At 37.0% G+C, this 26,460-nt stretch overlaps 1 protein-coding gene across 7 annotated transcripts in view; it reads right to left on the minus strand.

Annotated features, from left to right (window-relative positions):
• CSNK1G1 (casein kinase 1 gamma 1) overlaps positions 1-26,460 on the minus strand; it is a 156,417-nt gene that overhangs the window by 79,807 nt on the left and 50,150 nt on the right. For 5 of the 7 annotated variants that reach the window (XM_061157346.1, XM_061157343.1, XM_061157344.1 and 2 more), the window contains one exon: positions 4,073-4,113. The exons of 1 other annotated variant lie outside the window; for it this stretch is intronic. In XM_061157346.1, the coding sequence (XP_061013329.1) occupies positions 4,073-4,113 (41 nt within the window). Of the gene's footprint in view, positions 1-4,072; positions 4,114-7,440; positions 7,481-26,460 lie in introns of all 7 variants that reach the window. One more of the 7 variants, XM_061157348.1, reaches the window with a different exon arrangement.

Below are 26,460 nucleotides of genomic sequence, written 5' to 3' on the forward strand. Positions count from 1 at the left end.
AAAGGTGAAAGCAGCCCAAATATCTATCAACAAATGGATGGATAAATAAAATGTGGTTACAGTTTGTTCCATACATGTGATGGCATTTTATTCAGCCAAAAAAAAGGAAAGCCATTCTGACACATGCTACAAAATGGATGAAACTTGGGGACAGCATGTTAAGTGAAGTAAGCCAGATTCAAAAGGACAAACACTGAATGCTTCTACCTAAGGTGCCTGCTGCTGCTGCTGCGTCACGTCAGTCGTGTCCGACTCTGGGCCTAGAGTAGTCAAATTCACAGACAGAAAGCTGAATGGCGGTTGCCAGGAGTGTGCTGGGGGGAGGGGTGGGGAATGCTGCTGGGGTTTAACGAGCATAGAATTTTAGATAAGGAAGGTGAAAAAAATTTCAGAGACGGATGATAGTGATAGTGATGGGGGCACACCAATGTGAACGTACTTAATGTCAACGAACTGTACAACTAAAAATGGTTAATTCGAGAACCAATTCCATACATAATTTTCAAATATTTTTTCCCATTCCATAGGTTCTCTTTTCACTCTGTTCAGAGTCTTCTGATGCACTAAAGTTTTTAATTTTGATAAAGTCCAACCTATCTTTTCTTGCTTATGCTTTTTGTGTTACATCCAAAAAAGAACTGCCAAATCTAATGCTATGAAGCTTTTCCCCTAAGCTTTCTTCCAAGAAATTTATAGTTTTGGCTGTTATGTTTAGGTCTTTGATCCATTTTTAATTAATTTTGGTGTATGACGTAAAGGGTCTCACTTCACTGCAAGTGGATCTCCAGTTTCCTCAACGCCATTTGCTGAAAAAAACTGTCCTCTCCTCATTGAATGATTACTTGCACTATTTTTAAGATAGGCTCAGAGGAGAGTTCCTCAGCTTCCCTTGATAATTCACGCTCGTGTCTAACAAGTTTCATAGTCTGGAAGATCTTTACATGTAACTGTCATCTCCAATACTGGAACTTCAGCCTATTTCTTCTATGTCCTCAGTAACAAAGATAAGACAGTTCCTGACTAACCTGTGAATACTGTAACAGCTATCTTCAAATGACAAAGCTCTTCAATCATTTCCTAGACTTCCTTTATTCAGGCAAAGTAATTTCAAATTTTTTAAACTTTCCTCACTGGTCCTATTTTTAAGTTCTTTGATCACCTTTGAAGGCTCTTCCTGAACCCACCTGAAGTTTTCTGCATTTTTTGAAAAATATAGAATCCATAAATTACAGAATTCAGACCTTTCCTTGAAGTTACCTAGTCTATCCTTTTGCTTCTAAGAAAGCTTTATCTAAATCAACTCAAGTAGACTGGCATATTTCAAAGCCCTAAGGAGCTCTGTGAAGGAATTCATAGACTTCTTTGATTGCAAAATCAGGAAGCATCAGAGCTGGACTTCGAGTTTCTCAAGATTCCTGTGGTCCCAAAATATGTACAGAAGACTAATTATACTGTAGAGTCACAGTATTCCTTATGCATTTATCTCTTCAGATAGAGAGTGTCCATTCAGTTTTAGATCTTCTAATATATCACCACCAAAGCAGCCAATCACAGAATTTGTCTTTTAGCAAAATCATTAATAATTTATAAGAAACCAAGAGAAACAGTGATGACAAATTGATACGGGACCAGAGGGTGATCTAAACACTAGAAACAGGAGTGTTCTTTCTGCAGAAACAGTCTTGAATTTTGACAAACCACAAGAGTCAATGAATTTTAAAAAACACAGCTCGTTCCTCAAACATAATACTCCCAAACTTTATATTGGAAACATTAATAGGAAATATTCAACCTAATCTTGGAAAAGTAAGTTAACAGATTAAAAAAAGCAGTAACTCTTAAGAGCTACAGGGCTGAAAGTGGGTGTACACATCACATATATTCAGACATGAGTGGCTTTTTATCACAGACAGAAGTATTTATACCCTTCAGCCACCCCCTTCAGCACATAGTTGTAGCCTGCTCAGCCAACTGGAGCATCAAGTGCTCTTCTGAAAGCACTATGAATAAAGGATACTGCAAACAATCTCCAGATTGTGAAAGGCAGTGGGATTAGCAGCATAGAGAGAAAAATTTTTAAACAACTGTTAGAAAAACCCTGTCAAAAAGAACTCCAGGGGTTCTTGATAGGGGTAAAGGAGCGGTTCATTACACAAGTTTGTTTACACTGTATCCGATTTTTAAAAAACTGTTCCTAGAAATCCAAGAAACGGGAGCCTAAAAGGAAGATTCAACCAAAGTAGAACTGCAGCACCATGAGCAGGACTTCCTTGTACTTCTGTGTGAGATGCTGATGACATCGCTATAGAGGGCTGGCTATCTGCCAGAATCACGGTTGTTCCGGAGCACACATGCCTGCCTGAAACCCTAAACCAGCAGCAGACGGCTACCTGGTAAGACTGTAATGCTTAAGGCAAATTTTGCTGTTACAGTGAAGAGAGCTCAATTACTGTCATCATATCTCCCACAAAGAACACAGCCCCAGAGCAAGAGAGGAAGCCCACAGACAAGACTGAGTATCCTTTAAAAAGCCTTTATTTAAGATTTATTTGAAAGAGAAATGAGGGACTGAGGCATGATAACATGAAGTCTATTTGGCTTTAACTCTTGGCCATATGAAGAATAAAACTTTAATAAAATGTAAGTGAAATGCAATGGTCAGTCAAGTCAATAATATGTTATGCAAGCTTATCTAAAGAGGCTAACTAGTATGAGCCGAGAAGAAGAAATCTAGATAGAAAAAGCTGTGCCTACCAGAAGTCTTGATAAGTAAGGGGACAATTATAAACATACATATTGAGGCAACATTTTAAAGTGTTTTAGGGGGCTGCTTCTTCCTATTACTAGTTCCAAAGAATCAAAATTATTCCAACTTACCAAAATAATAAAACAGAAAAAGTAAAAAAAAGAGATGAACTAGAGAATACTTTTACAGAATAATTAAATTCCCGTAAGTAAAAATATACGGTTAATCCTTTGATACTTAATCTGAGGAAAATATCTGGTCTGCATTGCTATATGCATTATCTCTCTTCCTCCTTCCATTTTGCCAACAAAAGTTTCAAGTCAACAAACAAAAGAAAATACTTGGTTCCCGAGCAGCTACCTGCTCTCAGACCTGCTTCCTGTCCACCTCTTTGTAGAGAAACTACCCTGATGACTATCAGTTCTTCACGGGACAACTCTAACTCCTCCAAAAACAAACTTAAGGAGAGAAAAGGACCAACCACAAAGCAAGTGTGGATGTAGTAGGTGTGATTCATTAGGAAAAAAAAAAACAGTGATTACCACAAGATACTTCCTTCAACTATTAATGCCTTTGCCTTCCAACTAAGAGCACCAAACCACCTGTAGATCCTGGGAAACATACTAGGATTTATTAGAAGGACAATATTTATACAGCTTTCTATTTATATAGAAACTAGTTACACAAAGTATTTCATATGGCTAGAAGTTGGTTTTGTATCAATCTTAAAAACAGGCTAAAGAACTGTCTCTTCTAAAAATATTAACCCTTAAAAACAAGAGAATTATTCTTTAACAGAATGCTATTTTCAATGACTAGATTAATTATTTGTAAGATCAGCACTGACAAAAATAACTGAACTCTTTGCTTCAAATCTGGGCACATGATGTGTTTTCCATGTTTGACGTCTTTTTAAGGCAATGATTAGATGATCAGATTTGGAAGTATATTGATAAATATCTTATATTTTTTAAATGGATCAGTTATATTTAGGAATAAGAAAATGTTAAATAAAAACAGCACAGTGGAAGGTACAAAGTTTACAGGAATTACTAGGATTTTTTTTCCTTCTAGCTATTTTTAATTAACTTTTTGGATTCATCATTGCTAACACTATAGTTAGCATCTTCTAACAGCACAGCGTTTCACAGTATACAGTGATTCATCACTGCAACACTTATATATATTAGAAGGAAATGACTGTGTGGTATTATATCAAGGAAAAAATTAGTATTTTTATGAATGCTTACAATTATTTCCTGTAAAAAGATATGTGAAGGGTGAGAGCACTAAAACATCATTACCACAAATATAGATTCTACTCACCAGTTTGATAGCTACATATTCATTGGTGTAGAGATTTTTACCTAGGGGAAAAGCAGAATGTATATGTTTTAGTGACATTTATTCTGGGAAATGCAAAGCAAAATCTTAGCTTACAGGGTCATGAGAAAGGTCACATTCCCAATGCTGTTCACATATATGAAACATGATTTGTAAGTGAAAAGCTAAACAGAGATAATGAGACCCAGCAGGACAAGAATAAAACCAGCTTGAGAATTTGAAAATTTAAGTTAGACACGAGAATCTTTTAAAGAAAACAAATCTCTCTCTGTCACAAGCACATTTTGCTATTTAGTATTTCCCAACTATTAAATCACAAGGCAACTCAAAAAGAAGAGACACCAGAATTATAAAGATGGAGAGATTTTAATTCTTGTCACAATAAACACAAACCCTCATATTTCTAACTCACTGACAAATAAGGCTTTTATATTTTTTTGACATGGTATTCAGTGTCAACCTTCGTTGGCATAAAGGACAGTGTGAAATAAAACCTATTACAGCCTGACTCTCTCTGCGGAGACTCAGCTGCTGTCTCTTAGCAGAGGATTCTCAAATCTGTTCTGACCCTTCACCAGCACGCTAGCTCTACATCTTTACCTATGTGCAGCCACAGCTCTCCACCCGAACATTGAAACAACTCAAAGTTCTTCCTGAAGGTTTAACCCTTTTCCCTCTCAACTTCTCTACCTGTAGAAACGGAATCAATATTCTTCTGTACTAGATACCTAGAGTCAGAACCCAGGATGAGTATAAGAGCAACAACCACCAGTTGGTTGGACCCACATTACATGCCGGCTACTTAGCTACCTTCACCTCTACCTCCACTTTAACTCCACTGATCCTTGGAGGCTAATGTGAATTCCTTCTGAGTGCTTCGTATATACCATATAGCTCAGCCACTGTACTGGACTTCACACTGCTTCCTATTTTTGTCCTATCTTAGTCAGCTAGACTACAAGTATCTTGAGAGTAGCGATTTTATTTAATGGTTCTGTCAATGTCCTATGGTGCTTAACATCATGTTCTGCATATTTCAGATACTCAAAACCTTGACTAAAAGTTGTAGGTATGTATAGTATGACTATTTTTTAAGTAATACACAGACGTAAATGTTATCTTTATACACACACACACACATAGTTGAATATATGCACGGAAAAGGACACAAAAAGATATACACTAAGGTATTAAATGACTGTTTCTAATTTTATATAATATAGATTATTTTGATAATAAAAACCTTGCATTTGGGGAACAAAAGGCTGCTTACAATACTGGTTATTGTTAACAAGCTCTAGACAATAGACGGCCCTTTATACTTTTAATACTGTCATCAGTTTTCCCAGCACCTTTATGTGGAGAAGAGTACAAGGATTTAGGAGTAATTTTTGTCTGCAAACAACATTTAAGAGGATTCACAGGTTACCATTCAGAGACTGTACTCTGGATCCTCACACAAGACCTTGCACATGGGTCAAAGTTTATTAAATAAATCACATAAACTGATAAGGTTAAAAAGGAAATATGAAGAAGTCAGTAGATGACACAGAGGGAGAGTAAAGCATTTGGGCCGTAAGTGGCACTTGAGGCAAGTCACTGAGAACACGCAGGAGAGGATAAAAGGCATTTCTCTAAAACAATAGTAACAGTGAGGTGGAGAAACGATAGAAAATGCAGAGAACGTGATCAACTGAGTGGGCCAATAGGAAAGAAGCCAAGTATATAGGGGAGAATGGTGAGAAACAAAGCGAGAAAAACCCACTACAGACAAGAGTGTGAATAACCTGGAAGGCCACCTTCTTATTCTGAGGTGGGCATACTTTTCCTAAATCCTCACTTTTTTTTTGAAGATTTGGGGAAAATCTTTTTTTTTTTTTAAATACTTAAACAAACTTGCTATATTATAGAAATCGTGTCATTTCCTTAAAAAAAAAAAAAAAAGCAAGAGCTTATAGATCTGCTTGTTCCACAGTCTAGGAGGCCTCACCAATCAGTAAGGAATCTTTTCCTCATTTTCCCTGTGTTCAGTTGGGCAGTCCAGTTTTCACAGTTGTTTACTTTCCATAGTGCGACCTTTTCAACTCCTGTGAAGGTGGAAAAGAGCAGTTGCCAGGTGGGGCCAGGGAAGGAGGGGATGTGACGATGCAACTGCTCCATACATGTATGTACGTGTATATATCTGTGTGTGCGCGTGCTCAGTCACTACTGTCATGTCCGACTCTGTGACCCCATGGGCTGTAGCCCCCAGGCTCCTCTGTCCATGGGATTCTCCAGGCAAGAATACTGGAGTGGGTTGCCATTTCCTTCTCTAGCGAATCTTTCCAACCCAGGGATCAAACCCAGGTCTCCTGCATTGCAGGATTCTTTACTGCTGAACCACAGGGGAAGCCCAAAAATACATATGGACTTGCAACTACTATTCACTTGTTTTTAGTTCCTTTTGCATCCCAACTTTCAGAAATTTCCAAATGAATTCAATTCTTGAACATACCTGGTGTTTATATGTTACAAACTGGCCTACCCTTCAAATCATTCAGCTTTTTCCAGACTGCTAAATTAGTTACAACTGCTTTCTAGCTTCTATAATTGTGGTACCATTTCTCACCTGTTTTTAATCTTCCCTTTTTTTTTTGTTGCTGTTCCTTGTGGCTTTTATACCTTAAAAAAAAATCCCTTTTCTGTGTAAATTGATACAGTCAGTATGGAAGAGAGTATGGAGATTTCTTTTAAAAAACTAGGTATAAAACCACCATTCGGCCCAGCAATCCCACTCGTAGGCATATACCCTTAGGAAACCAGAAGTGAAAAAGACACATGTACCCCAAAGGTCACTGCAGCACTATTTACAATAGCTAGAACATGGAAGCAACCTAGATGTCCATTGACAGATGAGTGGATAAAGAAGCTGTGGTACATATATACAACAGAATATTACTCAGCCATAAAATGGAATGCATCTGAGTCAGTTCTAAGGAGGTGGATGAACCTAGAGTCTATTATACAGAGTGAAGTCAGTCAGAAAGAGAAAAACAAATATTGTATACTAACATATATACATGGAATATAGAAAGGTGGTACTGATGAAATTATTTGCAGGACAGCAATGGAGACAGACATAGGGAGCAGACTTATGGACATGGGCGGGGGCACGGGGGAGGAAGGAGAGATTGAGATGTATGTAAAGAGTAACAGGAAAACTTAACCACCATATGTAAAATAGACAGCCAATAGGAATTTGCTCTATGACTCAGGAAACTCAAACTGGGGCTCTGTAGGAACCTAGAGGGGTGGGACTGCGAGGGAGGTGGGGGGGAAGTTCAAGAGGGAGCGGACATATGTATACCCACCGCTGATTCATGCTGATGTTTGGTGGAAACCAACACAATTCTGTAAAGCAATTATCCTTCAATTAAAAACAAATAAATAAAAATCCGTTTTCTAAATATACTTTATAAAATTAAGGCAGCACTCAGCTACCTTAAAATAACACACATATGATAATTACTAATGCATGTATATTTTTACCTCCACTCAGCAGTGAGTTTCCTAAGAACAAGAATATTCCACTCATCTTTTTATCCCTAACAACAAAGATCTGATATATAGTAGGTAACAGATACTTGCTAAAGTGAACCAAATTGACTTGATATGCAGAAGAGTCTTCTGAGAAAATTTTGGGTTATATATATATGTATATATATATATAAAAGCTTGTTTAGAATCAGATTATGGATAATTCTATAATTATTATAATTATAATAATAATCCATATTATCAAATACAGTAGTTTTGACTTCATTATTTGGCTTGTTATGAAATCACCAAAAATCTTTGTGCTAAGAGAAAATGTATAATAGTGAAAGCTATATTTTCAAAATATTAATCTATTAGACAAAAGAGAGAAGAATACCTACAAAGAAAATGAACAGGAAGTTTTTACAGTAGAATATATAAAGACTAACATCTACCACACAGTATGATTATAAGGATTACAAGAGTTAGAATATGTGGAAGTACATTATAAACTGCAAGATGCTAGGTAAACCTAATTCTTATTACTTCTATTATTATTGTAGGTATCATGCAATAATTCCTGGAAGACAACTTTAACAAATAGGATTTATAATCAAGACATTTAAGAAAAAACTAGCAGCCTCTGGATTACATATAAACATGAGAGAGAGGGAAAAGAGAAAGGTGAAAGTTGGTACTCTAATTAGAGGAAAACAGAGAGAAAATCAGGAGGGTAAGCAATGATCATCTTACTCCACCACAGTGCCTTCCTCCAAGTTCTTGTTAAACGCAAAAGAAACAAATTACAAAACACCTCTCAGTTTCAATTTCTGTATCTGTATAAAGGAATATAATCAGAGAAGTATAATAAATGACAGCCTTTGTAACACCAAACACGACAGCTGATACATCACAGAATGCTAGTCTTGCTTTTGTTTTGTTTGCTTTCTCTATTTTTTTTTTTTTTTGCTTTCTCTACTTATTTAAAAAAAACAAAAACAAAAAACTGTCGCCCTCTTAGAAAGCGATTATCTTTATTCCTAAGTGGCTGTGGAAGTGACTAGGTAATTCTCCTGAGCTATGCATCATTCAAATGAATTAGTTTGCCAGGGGGCATCATTAAGACTGAAGTGTGTGCATGCTGAGTTGCTTCAGTTTGACTCTTTGTGACCCCAAGAACTGTAGCCTGCTAGGTTCCTCTGTCCATGAGATTCTCCAGGCAAAATTACTGGAGTGGGTTGCTGTGCCCTCCTCCACAGAATGTTCCCAACCTAGGGATCGAACCCATCCACGTCTGTCCTATCTCCTGCGCTGGCAGGCAGGTTCTTTACCACTAGCACTACCTGGGTCGGGGAATTCTCTGGAGGTCTGGCGGTTAGGACTTGGTGCTTTCACTGTCATGGCCCAGGTTCAATCCCTGGTCCTCGAACTAAGATCCCACAAGCCACATGGAGAAGCCAAAAATATAAAAAATAAAGGACTGAAGAGGTCAATACAAAACAGTCAAGTGGAAGGCTAGACAAACACTAAGTCACTTGATGACATACAAAAATTTTGTTATGAAAGAATTTAATTACAAAGACGGAGGTTTACAATCTTGCCCACTTAAAACGAATGACTGCTTCAGCTTAAAAAATTATATATATGTATATATAATTAACTACATATTAATACATGAATGATATATGAATAACTCTGAGGTAGGCAGGCAGTTAATCAACAGAAAAACACCACTGGTGAGCTGGCATAATCCCGAGCAGCCAAAGGTTTCAGTGGCTGCACAAAATCCACACCACTTCCCGAGGTGACTTCCTGGTTACGGGTTCTTTTATTGTTAGGGTAAAAGAAACTGCATTACTTTGGGGAGCTTTCCATCCAAACTCAGCTCTTTTGAAGCAGCAGTCCTAGATGTGAAGCTACCCATAAAACCCACTGCATGAAGACTTCCTGTTTCAGTAAGTCACCTACAGAGAAAACATTTATCATAAGCTCTGTCAGACACAGCACTATTTCAAAGAACCAGCAGGTCTCAGCTCTCAGAGTCACACTGATAAAGGAACATAACAAGCTTCAGGTTCCTAGTTTGGTTAGATCTCCAGCTGTCAGAATCTCTTGCCCAAAAGTAAAAGCAGTGCATTTATAAATTACTACCTCGAACTTGTTTTTTTAAAAAAAAAACAACAACAACAAGCGAAACGAATCTGAGGTAATTAGTAGCTCTAACAAGGAAGCACCTTTCTGTAACTCAGGTTGGTTACCATGTCTGTTTAGGGCAGAGACTGGCCTACTGTCTCCGCCACACAGACAACATCTCTGTAAAAGGCAGCATGATCAGGGGTAGATGGTAATAAACCCTACAACTTAAAAAAAAAAGCCAGAAGTCTTTTTCATTTTTACTAATTTAATTCTACAAGTTTATTAAAATATTCTTTGGAAGTATTTCCCAATGGTTAGCAGTTAACAGCAATGGTTATTCCTTCTTGAGCCAAGTTTTCTGAAAGGATTACTTATCAATATCAGCAAATAGTTTACTATTAAAAAAAACTTATTAAATCTTGTTTAACACCACTAGTAATGGTATAGAGCATGTTTACAATTATGTTTACTATTAATATGTAAGATATGTCTGTTTTAGACAACATTAAAATGTTTTCTAAACTGCAGAATATGATCAACTAGAGGAGTGTGAAATAAATAAATTCAGTGGGTCCTAACATATTCTTTAAAGAAAAATAATTTACATCACACTTAGTAAAGTGTATTATTTCATAAACTTTTGCTTCAGACACACACAAATATTGTGTATATATTAGATCACAATATGATGTGTGTTTTTTAGTGTGAGTTACGGTAAGAAAAAAAAAATAACAGCCATCAATAAAAACCTTCTGAAAAGCGGCTTCCATTATTCCATTTTGAGGTATAAAGCTTAGGTCAGTGACTCAACTAGCTCTTATGACTTTTCTAAACTATTCAACCTGATAGTCTATTCTGATCAATCTGTTAGAAAAATCCTCATGAAAATTGAGGATTTCCTCAAGAAATTGATAAATGGAGTCAAAGAAGTACCTGTACTCCATCTCAAGAGGGTGAGCCTATAAAGTGCTTACAGAGGTCATGCTTTACTAAGCACGTGTGTAAAACTTTCTACACTATAGTGGTGAGGGAAAAAAAAATCAAACTGGAATGAATCACTCCAGAAAGCATGATACTCTAATGCAGAAAAATAATGAAGTACTTCAGTTTTCAAAATTTTTATCATGCAAAATCTCAAAGTTATATAATGATTCCCCCATGTAACTACACCCAGTTTCAATAATGAAATGATTTTGAAGCAAATCCCAGATGTTATATTATCTCATCAGTAAATACTTGATTATGACTCTCCTATAGATTTGAAATATTATTTAGAATAGATGTATTGCTTGCTATTTGAAAATTAGCAACATAAATGTGAAAAACTAAAAGGCCAAACGGAGACCTGTGGATACTGAGGTTACAGTACCTAGTCAGACATTTCAGCCATTCAGGAAGAGAAGTCTAAATGGTCACTGAAAAAACAAAATGGGCTAAAAGTGAAAAAACCACAAAAATGAACATAGTTAAAGCAATTGATTCCAGAAGAACTGAAACCATGGATTGTCAATGACTTGAACCTGCAGGCAAACATGGTTCAATATTTTGTTAGTATTTTTCTGCCAAGAAGAATACAAACCTCCATTCTAGATGATAATGCAAGTTTTAAGAGGAGAGAAATATGTTAATGAAGTTGTGGAAGTAGTATTTACATTTAAAATTAGGCACTCAGCTAATGCACAAATTGGAGAAGCTGAAGTATCTGAGAACTTCACAAATCCCAATGATTCACCTATGTCAATTTCTTTCTCACTGTAATGACGGTAATTACATTAATAGAAGCAATATCAACTGTTTTTTGGGGTTTTTTTAAAGTCTTTATTAGCTATTTGGACAATTTTCTGAAGCCTGGCACATACTTTTTCAGCTTTGTTTAGAGTCAGTGATTGTGAAGTAGCTCCTCTTGAGGAATAGTAGAAAGCTGTGTGAGGGTCACTAACACATACTGTTAACATCAAAAACCCAAATGTAATACTCTTGTACAATTGATATCCCCTATCATCTCACATGCTAGTAAAGTAAGGCTCAAAATTCTCCAAGCCAGGCTTCAATAATACGTGAACCATGAATTTCCAGATGTTCAAGCTGGTTTTAGAAAAGGCAGAGGAACCAGAGATCAAATTGCCAACATCCACTGGATCATAGAAAAAGCAAGAAAGTTCCAGAAAAATATCTATTTCTGCTTTATTGACTATGCCAAAGCCTTTGACTGTGTGGATCACAATAAACTGTGGAAAATTCTGAAAGAGATGGGACTACAAGACCATCTGACCTGTCTCTTGAGAAACCTGTATGCAGATCTGGAAGCAACAGTTAGAATTCGACATGGAACAACAGACTGGTTCCAAATAGGAAAAGGAGTACATCATAGCTGTATATTGTCACCCTGCTTATTCAACTTATATGCAGAGTACATCATGAGAAACGCTGGGCTGGAGGAAGCACAAGCTGGAATCAAGATTGCCAGGAGAAATATCAATAACCTCAGATATGCAGATGATACCACCCTTATGGCAGAAAGTGAAAAGGAACTAAAAAGCCTCTTGATGAAAGTGAAGGAGGAGAGTGAAAAGCTCAACATTCAGAAAACTAAGATCATGGCATCTGGTCCCATCACTTCATGGGAAATAGATGGGGAAACAGTGTCAGACTTTATTTTGGGGGGCTCCAAAATCACTGTAGATGGTGACTGCAGCCATGAAATTAAAAGACACTTACTCCTTGGAAGGAAAGTTATGACCAACCTGGATAGCATATTAAAAAGCAGAGACATTACTTTGCCAACAAAGGTCCGTCTAGTCAAGGCTATGGTTTTTCCAGTAGTCATGTATGGACGTGAGAGTTGGATGGTGAAGAAAACTGAACGCCGAAGAATTGATGCTTTTGAACTGTGGTGTTGGAGAAGACTCTTGAGAGTCCCTTGGACTGCAAGAAGATCCAACCAGTCCATCCTAAAGGAGATCAGTCCTGGGTGTTCATTGGAAGGACTGATGTTGAAGCTGAAACTCCAATACTTTGGCTACCCCATGCAAAGAGCTGACTCATTGGAAAAGACCCTAATGCCAGGAAGGATTGGGGGCAGGAGGAGAAGGGGATGACAGAGGATGGGATGGCTGGATGGCATCACCAACTCGACGGACATGGGTTTGGGTAGACTCCAGGAGCTGGTGATGGACAGGGATGCCTGGCGTGCTGCAATTCATGGGGTTGCAAAGAGACGGACGCGACTGAGCGACTGAACTGAACTGAATTTTTATATTTATTATTTTTAATTGAGGTATAATTTACATGGAGTATGCAAGTATAAAATGTACAGTTCAGTGAATTTATATATATCCATACATATATCTGGTCTTCCCATGTGGTGCAATGGTAAATAATCCACCTGCCAGTGCAGAAGATCCAGGTTTGTTCCCTGGGTTGGGAATATCCCCTAGAGAAGGAAGTGGCACCCCACTCCAGTAGACTTACCTGGAAAATTCCATGGACAGAGGAGCCTGGCAGGCTACACTCCATGGGGTTGCAAACAGTTGGACACAACTGAGCACACATATACCTACGTAAGCATCCAGTGAGAGAACATTTTTAGCACTCCAGTAGGCTTTCGTGTGCCTCTTCCCAATCAACAATCCTCATTCACTACTACCCAGTTGCAGGAAATTAGTTTTGCCTATTTTGAACATGTATTACTGAAATTATATAGTAACCACTTATTTGTGTCTGTTTTTTCTGAACATTAATTTTAGATTCATCCATTTGGTTGCATGTGTTAACAGCTTGTTCTTTTCCTTTTCTAAAATAATTAGGGGAGGGAGTAGTTCATGTTTATTAGTCTGTATAATGACTTAATGTTCTGTTTGAACATTCTTGAACATATTTGTTTTGGTATGCATAGACGTGCATTTTCTTGGGCATATACCCAGAGTGGAATTTCCGGGTCACAGAGTATTCACATGTAGAAATAACTAAAATGTCCATCATCTGATGAATGCAGTATGTCCATGCAATCTATACAATGCACAAAGAAGCGAGCTGCCTCCAATGAAGTGATTCACAAGAAATTACAAGGCTTCTTATATCAGAGCACAGGTCTCAGGACTCCCCTGGTGGTCCAATGATAAAGAATCCGCCTGCCAATGCAGGGGACACCAGTTCCATCCCTGGTCTGGGAGGGTACCACATGCCTTGGGGCAACTAAGCCGCTGTGTCACAACTACTGAAACCTGCACACCTAGAGCCCAGTTCTCCACAACAAGAGAAGCCACTGCAATGAGAAGCCCTTGAACCTCAACTGGGGAGCAGCCCCTGCTGGCCACAACTAGAGAAAGTCTGCACATAGCAACAAAGACCCAGCACAGTCATAAGTAAATAAATAGTATTTTTTTTAAAGTTACTAAGAGGAAATCTTGTAAATTCTCATCAAAAGAAAAATTAATTTTGTAATTATCTGTGGTGATGTCTGTTAACTAGACTTACTGTGGTGATCATTTTCCAATATATACAAATGAACATTATGTTCTACACCTGAAACTAACATAATATTATATGTCAATTACACCTCAATACAATTTTTTTAATAAATATATGATTATTTTCCTTCATGAATCTAATCAAGATGAATAATATTACACCACTTGAGCAATATCTTTAGGGATTAATCAAGTAAAGAAGGCTGTTCTGCCCAGATTGCTCTGCTTTGTGACCTTGTTAACTTTTTTGCTACCAGTCTATCAGCGATCACTTCTTAATGTATGTAATTCCCTCTTCCTTCTGTGCTTCTACTCTTTGGAAGATCAACAACAACAACAAAAAACGAGAAAGCTTGTTGGAAATGCATATAAAATAGAACGGAAAGGCTTTAAGACTGAATGTCTGATGTACCCAACTTTTTTGGGGGGTACATAGATCCTAAGGTATCTGTTTGGGTTTGTGTGTTAGTGCTCAGCTTTGATGCAGAGAGCTGGTGCTTGTTAAGAAAAATGATACTATGTGCAGCTTTACTACAATATGGATAAAACCTTCAATAAATTAATTTATAATTCTAATTTACATTAATGTTAACATATTCTATATATATTTTGTGAAAAAATGCTACAGTTAGCCTTCTCTGTTCTGAAATATGAGTATTTTAGAGCAGAATAAAACTGCAGAAAGATAATTACATTTTCACTGATGTGTAAATTTTCTGCCCTATATAAAACTAATGCATCTAGCAAGCTACAGAGGATGATATGTTGTATTTTGGATAATAGTCTAGTTTCATGAAAATGTTTGTGTTATTTACATATAACAATAATAAAAGCTCTAAGTAACCAAAGTCCAGTTATCTAATAACAGTTGTTGGGAGTCCACCTGAAAAAGCAGAATAGCCATTAAATTTACAATTATGAAAATCACAGAGGAATTTAATAAATTAAAAAAGGCAGAATCTCAAACATATATCCAACTTTGTTTATACCAAAGTACATATATGTATGGAGAAGGAAATGGCAACCCACTCCAGTATTCTTGCCTGGAGAATCTCATGGACAGAGGAGCCTGGCAGGCTACAGTCCATGGGGTCGCAAGGGACGGACACAACTTAGCAACTAAACCACCACCACCATCATATATATGTATCTGCAAGAATATATACATATACACATTTACACACAACTAAACAAAGAGTTGCTCTAATTTACTGTGATGTTACAATTCTGTCTACAAAAATAAAACCCAAATAAACAAAACCCAAACAAGCTTCAAGAACTGGAATGCTCATTAACTTCTTTATAGGCTGGATGTTCAAATCCCAACAATTCTAATTATTATTTAGATTCATCCGTCTCTGAAGCAGTTTATATCAATAACATAAAGTAGAAAAAGAAGCATAACAACCACACCCACACATACAAAAAAAACTGTTAACTTTTAGTTTCACAATACAAACATCAGCTTAAAGTACATGCAAAAGCCTTTTAACCAAAGAAACATTTAGAATTACTTAAATCACAAGGCATTTACTGTTTCAGCTTTCTATCATTCAAACTGGAGAACTCCTGTATTTATCCTTTAGATATCAGCACCACTAGATTAAAAAAGATCACTCTGTGTTTTTTTTAAACAATACAGAAAAACAATCAGAAGTTCTAATTAATTTATGATCTCTGGTGGGGGTGGAAAACATGACACGCAATTACCTCCAAGATTTTCTTTTCTCTTTTATTGCTGACAAGACAAAGTCCAAAATCTGTACTGTGACCCACAGCCAATCAAGATCAGGCTCTGCTCACATCTCCAGCTTCACTTCCCACTGCACCTTATCCAGATAAAAGGCTAAAGGTAGAATAAGGAACACTGTTTATAATATCCTCCACTGTGATTTTACTCTAAATTTCAAAAATATACCTTGCAAAATTAAAATGAAAAATTATTAATCAATTAGCCAATGCTTTCCCTCCTTCAGTTCAGTTCAGTTCAGTTCAGTTCAGTCGCTCAGTCGTGTCTGACTCTGCAACCCCATGGACTGCAGAAGGCCAGGCCTCCCTGTCCATCACCAACTCCCGGATTCCACCCAAACTCATGTCCATTGAGTCGGTGATGCCATCCAACCATCTCATCCTCTATCGTCCCCTTCTCCTCCTGCCCTCAATCTTTCCCAGCATCAGGGTCTTTTCAAATGAGTCAGTTCTTCACATCAGGTGGCCAAAGTTGAGTTTCAGCTTCAACATCAGTCCTTCCAATGAACATTCAGGACTGATTTCCTTTAGGATGGACTGGTTAGATCTTCTTTGCAGTCCAAGGGACTCTCAAGAGTCTTCTCCAACACCACAGTTCAAAAGCATCAATTTTTTGGCACTCAGCTTTCTTTATAGGCCAACTTTCACATCCATACATGACTACTGGAAAAACCATAGCCTTGACTAGACAGACCTTTCTTGGCAAAGTAACGTCTCTGCTTTTTAATATGCTGTCTAGATTGGTCATAACTTTTCTTCCAAGGAACAAGCGTTTTTTTAATTTCATGGCCGCAGTCACCATCTACAGTGATTTTGGAGCCTCAAAAAATAAAGTCTGACACCGTTTCCCCATCTATTTGCCATGAAGTGATGGGACCAGATGCCATGATCTTAGTTTTCTGAATGTTGAGCTTTAAGTCAACTTTTTCACTCTCCTCCTTCACTTTCATCAAGAGGCTATTTAGTTCTTCGCTTTCTGCCATAAGGGTGGTATCATCTGCATATCTAAGGTTATTGATATTTCTCCTGGCAATCTTGATTCCAGCTTGTGCTTCCTCCAGTCCAGCGTTTCTCATGATGTACTCTGCATAGAAGTTAAATAAGCAGGGTGACAATATACAGCCTTGACATACTCCTTTTCCTATTTGGAACCAGTCTGTTGTTCCATGTCCAGTTCTAACTGTTGCTTCCTGACCTGCATACAGATTTCTCAGGAGGCAGGTCAGGTGGTCTGGTATTCCCATATCTTTCAGAATTTTCCACAGTTTGTGGTGATCCACACAGTCAAAGGCTTTGGCATAGTCAATAAAGCAGAAATAGATGTTTTTCTGGAATTCTCTTGCTTTTTCTATGATCCAGCGGATGTTGGCAATTTGATCTCTGGTTCCTTTGCCTTTTCTAAATCCAGCTTGAACATCTGGACGTTCATGGTTCACGTATTATTGAAGCCTGGCTTGGAGAATTTTGAGCGTTACTTTACTAGCGTGTGAGATGAGTTCAATTGTGCGGTAGTTTGAGCATTCTTTGGCATGGCCTTTCTTAGGGATTGGAATAGAGACAGATGTTTTCCAGTCCTGTGGCCACTGGTGAGTTTTCCAAATTTGCTGGCATATTGAGTGCAGCACTTTCACAGCATCATCTTTTAGGATTTGAAATAGCTCAACTGGATTTCCACCACCTCCATTAGCTTTGTTTGTAATGATGCTTCCTAAGGCCCACCTGACTTCACATTCCAGGATTCTGGCTCTAGGTGAGTGATCATATCATCGTGGTTATCTGGGTCGTGAAGATCTTTTTCGTATAGTGCTTCTGTGTATTCTTGCTACCTCTTCTTACTACCTTCTGCTTCTGTTAGGTCCATACCATTTCTGCCCTTTATTGAGCCCATCTTTGCATGAAATGTTCCCTTAGCAGCTCTAATTTCTTAAAGAGACCTTTCGTCTTTCCCATTCTATTGTTTCCCTCTATTTCTTTGCACTAATCACTGAGGAAGGTTTTCTTATCCCTCCTTGTTATTCTTTGGAACTCTGCATTCAAATTTCCCTCCTTACCTCTCAGAAAATCCCTGAAGAATAAAGTTAGTCCAGCTAGAAACTAGACAGTGATACCTGAAGAAAAGATTACTGGCCATCATTTTATACCTTATATTTCTCTTCTTGGTAGAAGTATAATTAAATTGAGTGTCAGTGATTATTACCTTTGGAATTAGGAATTAATTCTTATGTCCTTTTAAACCTTGTATTTTTCAAGCATGTAATATTTCAACTGTACACTTAACCAGTACGTGGTGAAACTACATGACACATACTGGAAATATCAGTCCGGGATGTCCTAGATCTGGGCTCTAGTTCCAACTCTGTGGCAAGCTAGTTTATCTTACCTTGACCAAATCACTTAATTTCTAATTTCTTTCATTTCAAAATGATGTAGTTTAGAGTAGATAATGCCAAAGTTCCTTAGAGGTCCCAAACTTAAGAAAGATCTTAAGTTTTCTTGCTCTGGACTTTTATTCATTTACTTACTTGTTTTTGGCTTCACTGGGTCTTCACTGTTGCACACGGGCTTTCTCTTGTTGCAGCAAGTGGGGGCTACTCTTTACTGTGGTGTGAGCTTTTCATTGTGGTGGCTTCTCTTGTGGAGTATGGGCTTCAGTGTGCACAAGCTTTAGTAGTTGCAGCATTCAGGCTTCAGTAGTTGGGCTCTAGTGCAAGGGCTTAGTAGCTGTGGTGCATGGACTTAGTTGCCCTGCAGCGTGTGGAATCCTCCAGGGACCAGGGATCAAACTTGTGCAGGCAGGTGGATTCTTAACCAATGGAACACCAGGGAAGTTTGATCTGGACTTCATATGTCTATTAAATCAGTCTAAGTTATCATGAGCTTTTGGGGGCAAATCCCACGCTTATCACACAGCAAACTCACAGCCATCTTTTTCACATAAGTGTTGACAATCTAGTTGTCAGACTTAAAATTGTAGAATAGGATTCTTGAATCAAAGTAAGATTTCTTGTTCAATTCATTGCGTATTTGATTTAATGTTATATCTTGATTCTGTTAACCAGCCACTGCATTAGCTGCCCCACCTCAAGCATTGTCATGTGAGGATTTCATAAGTATGTTCTTTCAAGGATCTCCATAACATTCACAGGTGAACTGGAATAGAACCAAAATAGAGAGCTCTATGGTTTAGCATCTGTGATGATAATGATTCAATTTTCTTTGGTGAGGTGGGCAAAACAACTACAAATCTCTTCGACTATCATTATTAACTAGTTCATATTTCTATACGTCTTCCAGAATACTACAAAAAGCTGTCAAATTCTTTCCTGAATAAAAATATATGATATATAGAGACCTCTGGTTTAACATGACAGATAGAATTTAGGCATTTCACCCTATGCCTTTCCAAAAGCCCAATGAAATGCCAAAAGGAAGAAAACAGAACAAGTAAAATAGGTGGGAAAAAGGCAGACTAGAGATGTCAACATTTCGGAAGTGAGAAGTAAATAAATAGCCAAAATAGTAACTGACTTAGTAGATCTGAGAAAGCTAACATGCACGTACTGCAGAATAATTTAATGTAAAGATCACCTAATCATACTGACAGAAATTTTACAATTCTGTTGGTAACTTGAGAGGAAGAATTAATAAAAGATACGCAGATAATGAAGAAAAATTTTTTAAAAAGTCAAATATTAGTACTTTTTAATTCTAAAGGAAGAAGGAATGCGAATAGTACTAGGAAGGAAATACAACAGTGCTCTCATAGCTCAGCTATGAATGCTATGTCCAAAACCATAACAGTATAAACGCAGAAAAACGTTTTAACCAAATGCATGACATAAATATATTGGGAGAATGTGAGGAGTGTATATATGTGACTGGGGATGTTAAGTATGAGAAAAATCAATAAACAATATCTAATGTTGGAAAAAAAATATTTAGAAAAAAGGAGGTATCTAGAGGACATTGTTTACACTTGATGTTAGCCAAAAACCTGAGAAGTAATAGAGGACATTGTTTAAAAAGCTGAAATGCTTAACTGTAGGGATTAGGCTTTTAAAATCGACACATGGTTATTTTCATTAAAATTATATCATAAAAAACATATATCTCCAGATTATCTCCAAAATATACATGCAGCTCAATATCAAAAAAACAAACAACTCAATCAAAAAATGGGCAGAAGGCCTAAACAGACATTTCCCCAAAGACAACAAACTGATGGTTAATAGACACATAAAAAACTGGTCAACGTTCTTATTATTAGAGAAAGACAAATCAAAACTACAATGAGGTATCCACCGGTCAGAATGGCCATCATTAAAAAAATCTACAAACGATAAATGCTGGAGAGGATATGAAGAAAAGAGAAACCTCTTACACTGTTGGTGGGAATGTAAACTGATACAGCGACTATGGAGAACAGTATGGAGATTTCTTAAAAAACTAGAAATAAAACTACCATTTGACTCAGCAATCCCACTACTGGGCATATACCCTGAGAAAATCACTATTCTAAAAGACACATGTACTCCAATATTCACTGCAACAATCTTTACTATAGTCAGGATATGGAGGCAGCCTAGATGTCCCCTGACAGATGAATTGATAGAGAAGCTATGGTACACATACATAATGGAATATTATTCAGCCACAAAAAGCAACAAATTCAAGTTAGTTCTAGTGAGGTGGATGAACCCAGAGCCTGTTATATTGTGGAAAACAAATGATACAATTAGTTACAAACTTATGAAGTGGGAACCTAAATAATTCTTTCTGAGGGGGAGAAAAATGTTTTGTCAGACTTACAACTTACTATAACACATACACAAATGTACACACACACATAGTTCCAAAGAGATAAAGCACAAGGGACAAATATTAACAACTGCTAAATCTAAGTATTATTATGTATACTTACTACCATATCCTTTTTAGTTGTTTATAAAAATTTGAAAATTTTCTTCATATAAGTTGGAAAAAAATAAAACAAAAATTTAAACAATGTTTTGTACTATATATACAAACCAAGTGCTCATTATGCATCAATCGCTGTCTTAGGTGATTATATACACTATCTAAATTTTATCTTCACAACAAATCTGTAAGTAGATATTATTATTACCCTATTCTTATGGAGAAAAAATGAAATTTGGAGAGGCAATCTGACTCCAGAACTCTCTCTTTAAACCACTTGAAGAAGAAAATAATAAGAAGACTCTAAAACTTGTTTTGGGGACTAGTGGTCCAGTGGTTAAGACTCTGCCTTCCAATGCCAGGAGTGCAGGTTTGATACCTGATCGGTGAACTGAGATTCCACATGCCGCAGAGTGTGACCAAAAATTAAAAAAAACAAATGAGTAAATAAATAAAACTTGTTTTTAGTTTGCTGTACCCATAGACCCTAAAAACTTGCAAATTTATAGGGAAACTTAAACAATGCTGTAAAAGCACAAATAAAATTGCCCCTTACTACGTATGGGGAATTGGTTCTAGGACCTTCATGGATACTAACATCTGTGGCTATGGATGCTCAAAGCCCTTATCTATAATGGCATACATTATTTGCATATAACCACCTAGGTACATCCTCTATATACTAGATCTAGATGTCTAGAATACTTATAACATCCAGTACAATGTTAATGCTATGTAAATAGTTGTAAATACAATGTAAATTCTATGTAAAATTCCACATGCACAGGGCAAATTCAAATTTTGCTTTTTGGAACTTCATGGCATGGGACCACTTCTCCCCAGAATATTTTCCACCCCTGGTTGCTGGAATCCACGGAGGAGAGACCTGTGGGCATGGAGGGCTGACTGTGTATCAGTTTTTCTGTTTTGCTGACTGGCTTGGTTCTGGGCTGATATAGGTTAAGTTTCATGTGTTCGAAATGCTAAGATTTCCTAAGAAACTATGACTATAAAACTATACATTTGATTTTACAATGATTTTATTTTCACCTAGAGAAGAAATATTTTTAAATCTTATTTTATCTTAAGCCTATATTCTTTCACATGAATGCTTTCAAAAAAATTTTAACACAACAGAACCATACCTTTTAAACAAAATCTTACTGGAAACTCAGTATAAAGGTAACAGAGAGACATTCTCCTCTCTTGATTTTGTGGGATGCAATATGAAACCAAATGCTTTATATAATATGCAATCATAAACTGTAATGATCACAACTGCCAAAAGCAGAACTGACTGGTAATAGCTGAAGTTACAAATTTCAATTTAAGTTCATTAGTGATAGTTAAGTAATCCAGATAGGACAGAACAATATGCAGAGAAGTTGTCGTGTACACTCTATAGTCACAAAAATAAGTGTCTTATTTTAGAAGGGAAGAGTGTGTCACAGGAAAAGTTGATACCCTTGGACAATTTACATCTGTCAGAAACATCCTTCTGTTCTAACATACTTTTGCATATTTCACCAGACAGCAAAGATGAAAGAGAACAAAATTGTGCCTCCATTTTCTTGTGTGTAAGAAAAAACATTCTTTAGCAATATCCTACTTCACAAAGACAGGATAAAAATCATTAGTAAAACTTATATGCCAGACTGTTTAGTCTAAAGGGTCTCCCATAAACATAGGTACATAACCTATTAGGATATAAAATCACCTATCTACTTATTTTTGCAACTAAGAAGGAAAAAAGGCTGTTATTTGTAGATCAGGGACATATATTTTCCAAGTCCTAGAGGAATACAATAATTTTTAACAAATGTTTACACGATTCTTTCCAGACCTGATTCAGCAAAAGACTCAAAACTTAAAAAAAAAAAAAGAAAAAGTCCACAAAATATTTCCCCATATTGTTTCACAGTGAACAAAAAAACAACCTGCAGATCTGTTTCCACTCCTTCATGTCCTCCTACCTTTTATCCATAATCATCCTTCATCAATCTTCCTTTCTCAAACCTTCAAAATTCCCCTTTCTATTGAGGCAATATATATAGGTAAGACTCCACAGAAATAATCTTTCCATTGAAAAACATGCAAAGGCCATAAAGCATTATAAGAAGAGATATAAATAAATGTGTAAAGATGTTTAACTTCACCCATGAACACATACAAATTTAACTAGATACCATTTTCCCCTGTCAGACTAGCATAGATGAAAAGATTCTCAATAATGTTTAAGGTTTCTGTAGTAGAGAAACAAATACACACACATACTCACTCACACATACACACTCACACAGAAAGTTAAGGGAAATCAGGGAAATTATCTTTCTGGAGGGCAAATTGACAATATGTAACAAGATCACAAATATGTATGTATTTCTGACATAGAAAGTACATTTCCAGGACTTATCCTAAGAAAATAATCAACCAAGTTTGGACTACAAGGACGTCTTTATTACAAGCATCTATAAGGATGTTCAGTATAGTATTATTTATAATTTAAAAATAGAAATAATTTATCTGTATATTAAGACCGGCTTATAAACTACTGTACTGTGTAGATTGTGTTAGACGTGCAGTCGTGTCCAACTCTTTGCAATCCCGTGGACTGTAGCTGCCAGGGTCCTCTGCCAATGGAATTCTCCAGGCAAGAATACTAGAGTGGGTTGCCATTTCCTTCTCCAGGGGATCTCCCCAACCCAGGGATTGAACCTGGGTCTCCTGCATTGCAGGCAGATTCTTTACCATCTGAGCCACCAGGGAAGTCCAATAAATTACTAACTACAGACATTAAAACTGCATGATCTGTAAGCTGACACAAAAGTACATGCTGTATTAAGTGATTAAAAACAAGTTTATAGCACAGTTTGACTGCATTTCTAATATATGTCCTGATAAACATTTTCTAATTCTGGAAAATTAAATTAATTAAACAAAATTAGTGGTTATCTTTGGAGATGCTTTTAAGTAGAATTTTTTAAAAAGAATTGTGTTTCTTTTTTAAAATATGCCTTTAAAGGCCCATTTTTTGCTTTGCTTTTTGTTTATTGCTTTCCCCCTCTCCCTGGTTACAAAATACATTCATTCATAAAACAAGAAAAGGAAGGAAAAAAGGACTCATCAGAAATATATAAAAAGTAAAAGACCAAAGGCTGTAATAATTAGCTTCTTCTGTTTAACCTTAGGGCACAAGGCTGCGCTTAACGCTCCAACCCTCTAGAAACTCTTCTTTTGACTTTTCAACTTCTCTGTTCTTGAGGCTCTCCCTCTTCTAGCATCCCTTAAATTCACCCTCTTTCTCCCACTCACACAAGCTCCACATCATCTCATCACTCATGATTGCATGTTCATTAACACCTACATAGTGATGATTTCTTAATCCCTATCTGAAGCCTAAACTTTTCTATGTCTCAGAGTCATATTTGTGCCTATGTGCTGCACACTCCTCAGAGTCAATGTATTCACCAAGTCCAACTACTTGTCTTCCCCACTGCCTACTCTGGTCCTGTGTTTCCTACCTCTGGTAAAGGTTTCCTCATTCACTTGGTCTTCCCAACCTGGCAAACTCAGCCATCTTTGACCCTTTCCCCCAAAATAACTGGCAAACATATCCTGCCTATAGTGTACTTCCAAAATCTCTCCCTAATTCGTCCCTTCCTCTGCATCTCAGTGCCATTTTCAGAGCTAAGGCAGGCCCAGTCACCTCTGACCTGGACCACTTAGGTACCCATTGTATGTCATACACATAAAAGGAATTAAGAATATGAATACATATGAGAATATCAATAAAGCAAATTACTACCATCAAGTATATCTTGAAGTAGAGAGATGAAAGAACGTAACTCAAAGTGACGAGTACCACAGTGAGAGCAAAAATCCACAACCTCTTTACTAGCTGATCTAATTTTATACTGGGAATTATCTTCCTAGAATACAAAACAGATAATGTCTGGTTTTATAAAACCCTTGATGGTTCTACTCCACTGCCTACAGGATAAAGTCCACATGCTTTAATACCACGCAAACACTTCACATTCTGGTCCCAACCTATCTCACAGCCTCATCTATTACTTTTCTCTCACTTCACATCCCACAACCCAGTCATGTATAACTGTTGCTGCTCTGACACTATGCTAAACACTTTCACAGCACATAGAGCTTACACGTTCTGCTGGTGGAGACTCCTTCTTCCTTGTGCCCACCACTGAAGTCCTATCATACTCTCAATCAAATGACACGCTTCTGTGAAACCTTCATTAACCTTCTCTGCCAGTGTCGTTTTTACACAATCTACTATAATATTTATCACTTTATGCTGTAATCTGTTTTTCTCTTTCTACCACTAGCCAGTGAGATTCTTTTAACTGTAGTTGATTTATAATATTATGTTTGTTTCAGGTATACAGCAAAGTGATTCAGTTATACATACATTTTTTTTAGATTCTTTTCTTTCATAGGTTATTTCAAGATATTGAATAAAGTTCACCGTTCTATACATTAAATCTTTATTGATTATTTTATATTTTATATATAGTGGTGTGTATATGTTAATCCCATACTCCTAACTTATCTTTCCCCCCAGATTGTGAGATTCACAAGGACACCTTGTTATCCTCCATATCTTTCCCAAAGACTAGCAAGATGGTAAATGTTCAAGAAGTGTTTGTTAAATGGATGATATGGTGGAAACAGATTTACAGAGAACCAAAATACACTGATCATCACCTTTTTGGGGAGGGTTCTCTGTCTGGAATCCAAGAGTCTATCTAAATGTTAAGGCCACTACCCACCATGACCCCCTCCTACCAGGAACCCAAAGATGCTCACGTTGCCCCTGCCCCTCTGCTTCCTATTCATCTAGCTGTCACTTCATGCATGCCACAAGTAACAGCAGCAAACAATACAGATAGAATCCCCTGCTCTCCCAGGGGCTTATATTCAACTGTAAGAAGGGACAATTAACAGGTAAACATATATTAATAAAATAATTTTGGACAGTGATCAATGTGATGAATAAAGTGAAGCAGTCTGATGGGACAGAAGGAGGCTGGGGAAAAACGTACTATTTTAAATGGAGGTGGAAAGAAGTCACAGCAGGTTTCTCTGAGTCAGTAACATGAAAGCTGAGGCCTGAGGAATGAGAAGCAATTAGCTAAGCAAAATTTTGAAGAAAGAATTCTATAGACATAAGGAATTGTAGGTGTAAAAGCTCTGAACCATGAACACAACTGATTATTTGAGGGACAAAAGGGACAGTGTAGCTAGAGACAGAATGAATTTGGAGAAGAAAGCACAGCCCTGTAATGGTAGCCTGGGTGGAGGCCTATCTGCGCCTTCTTGAGTTCAGAATTTTCCAGTTTACACCTTCTGTTATCTGCATAGTCCCCTACTTACTAATATCACAGAAAGAGGGCAATGGAATGGAGTATATAGCACACCCTATTGTCAGGAAGATATCAAATGATTCTGAACGTTCCTTTTCTTGTTTCTGTCAATAAAAAGTATTCCCAGATACAATGCCCTAACAGTAATGGTCCCAGAGCGAATGAAAACCTCATTGGCATACAAGAATAAAACCAC

Source organism: Dama dama, chromosome 12 (genome assembly GCF_033118175.1).
Source record: "Dama dama isolate Ldn47 chromosome 12, ASM3311817v1, whole genome shotgun sequence".
Lineage (NCBI taxonomy): Eukaryota > Metazoa > Chordata > Mammalia > Artiodactyla > Cervidae > Dama > Dama dama.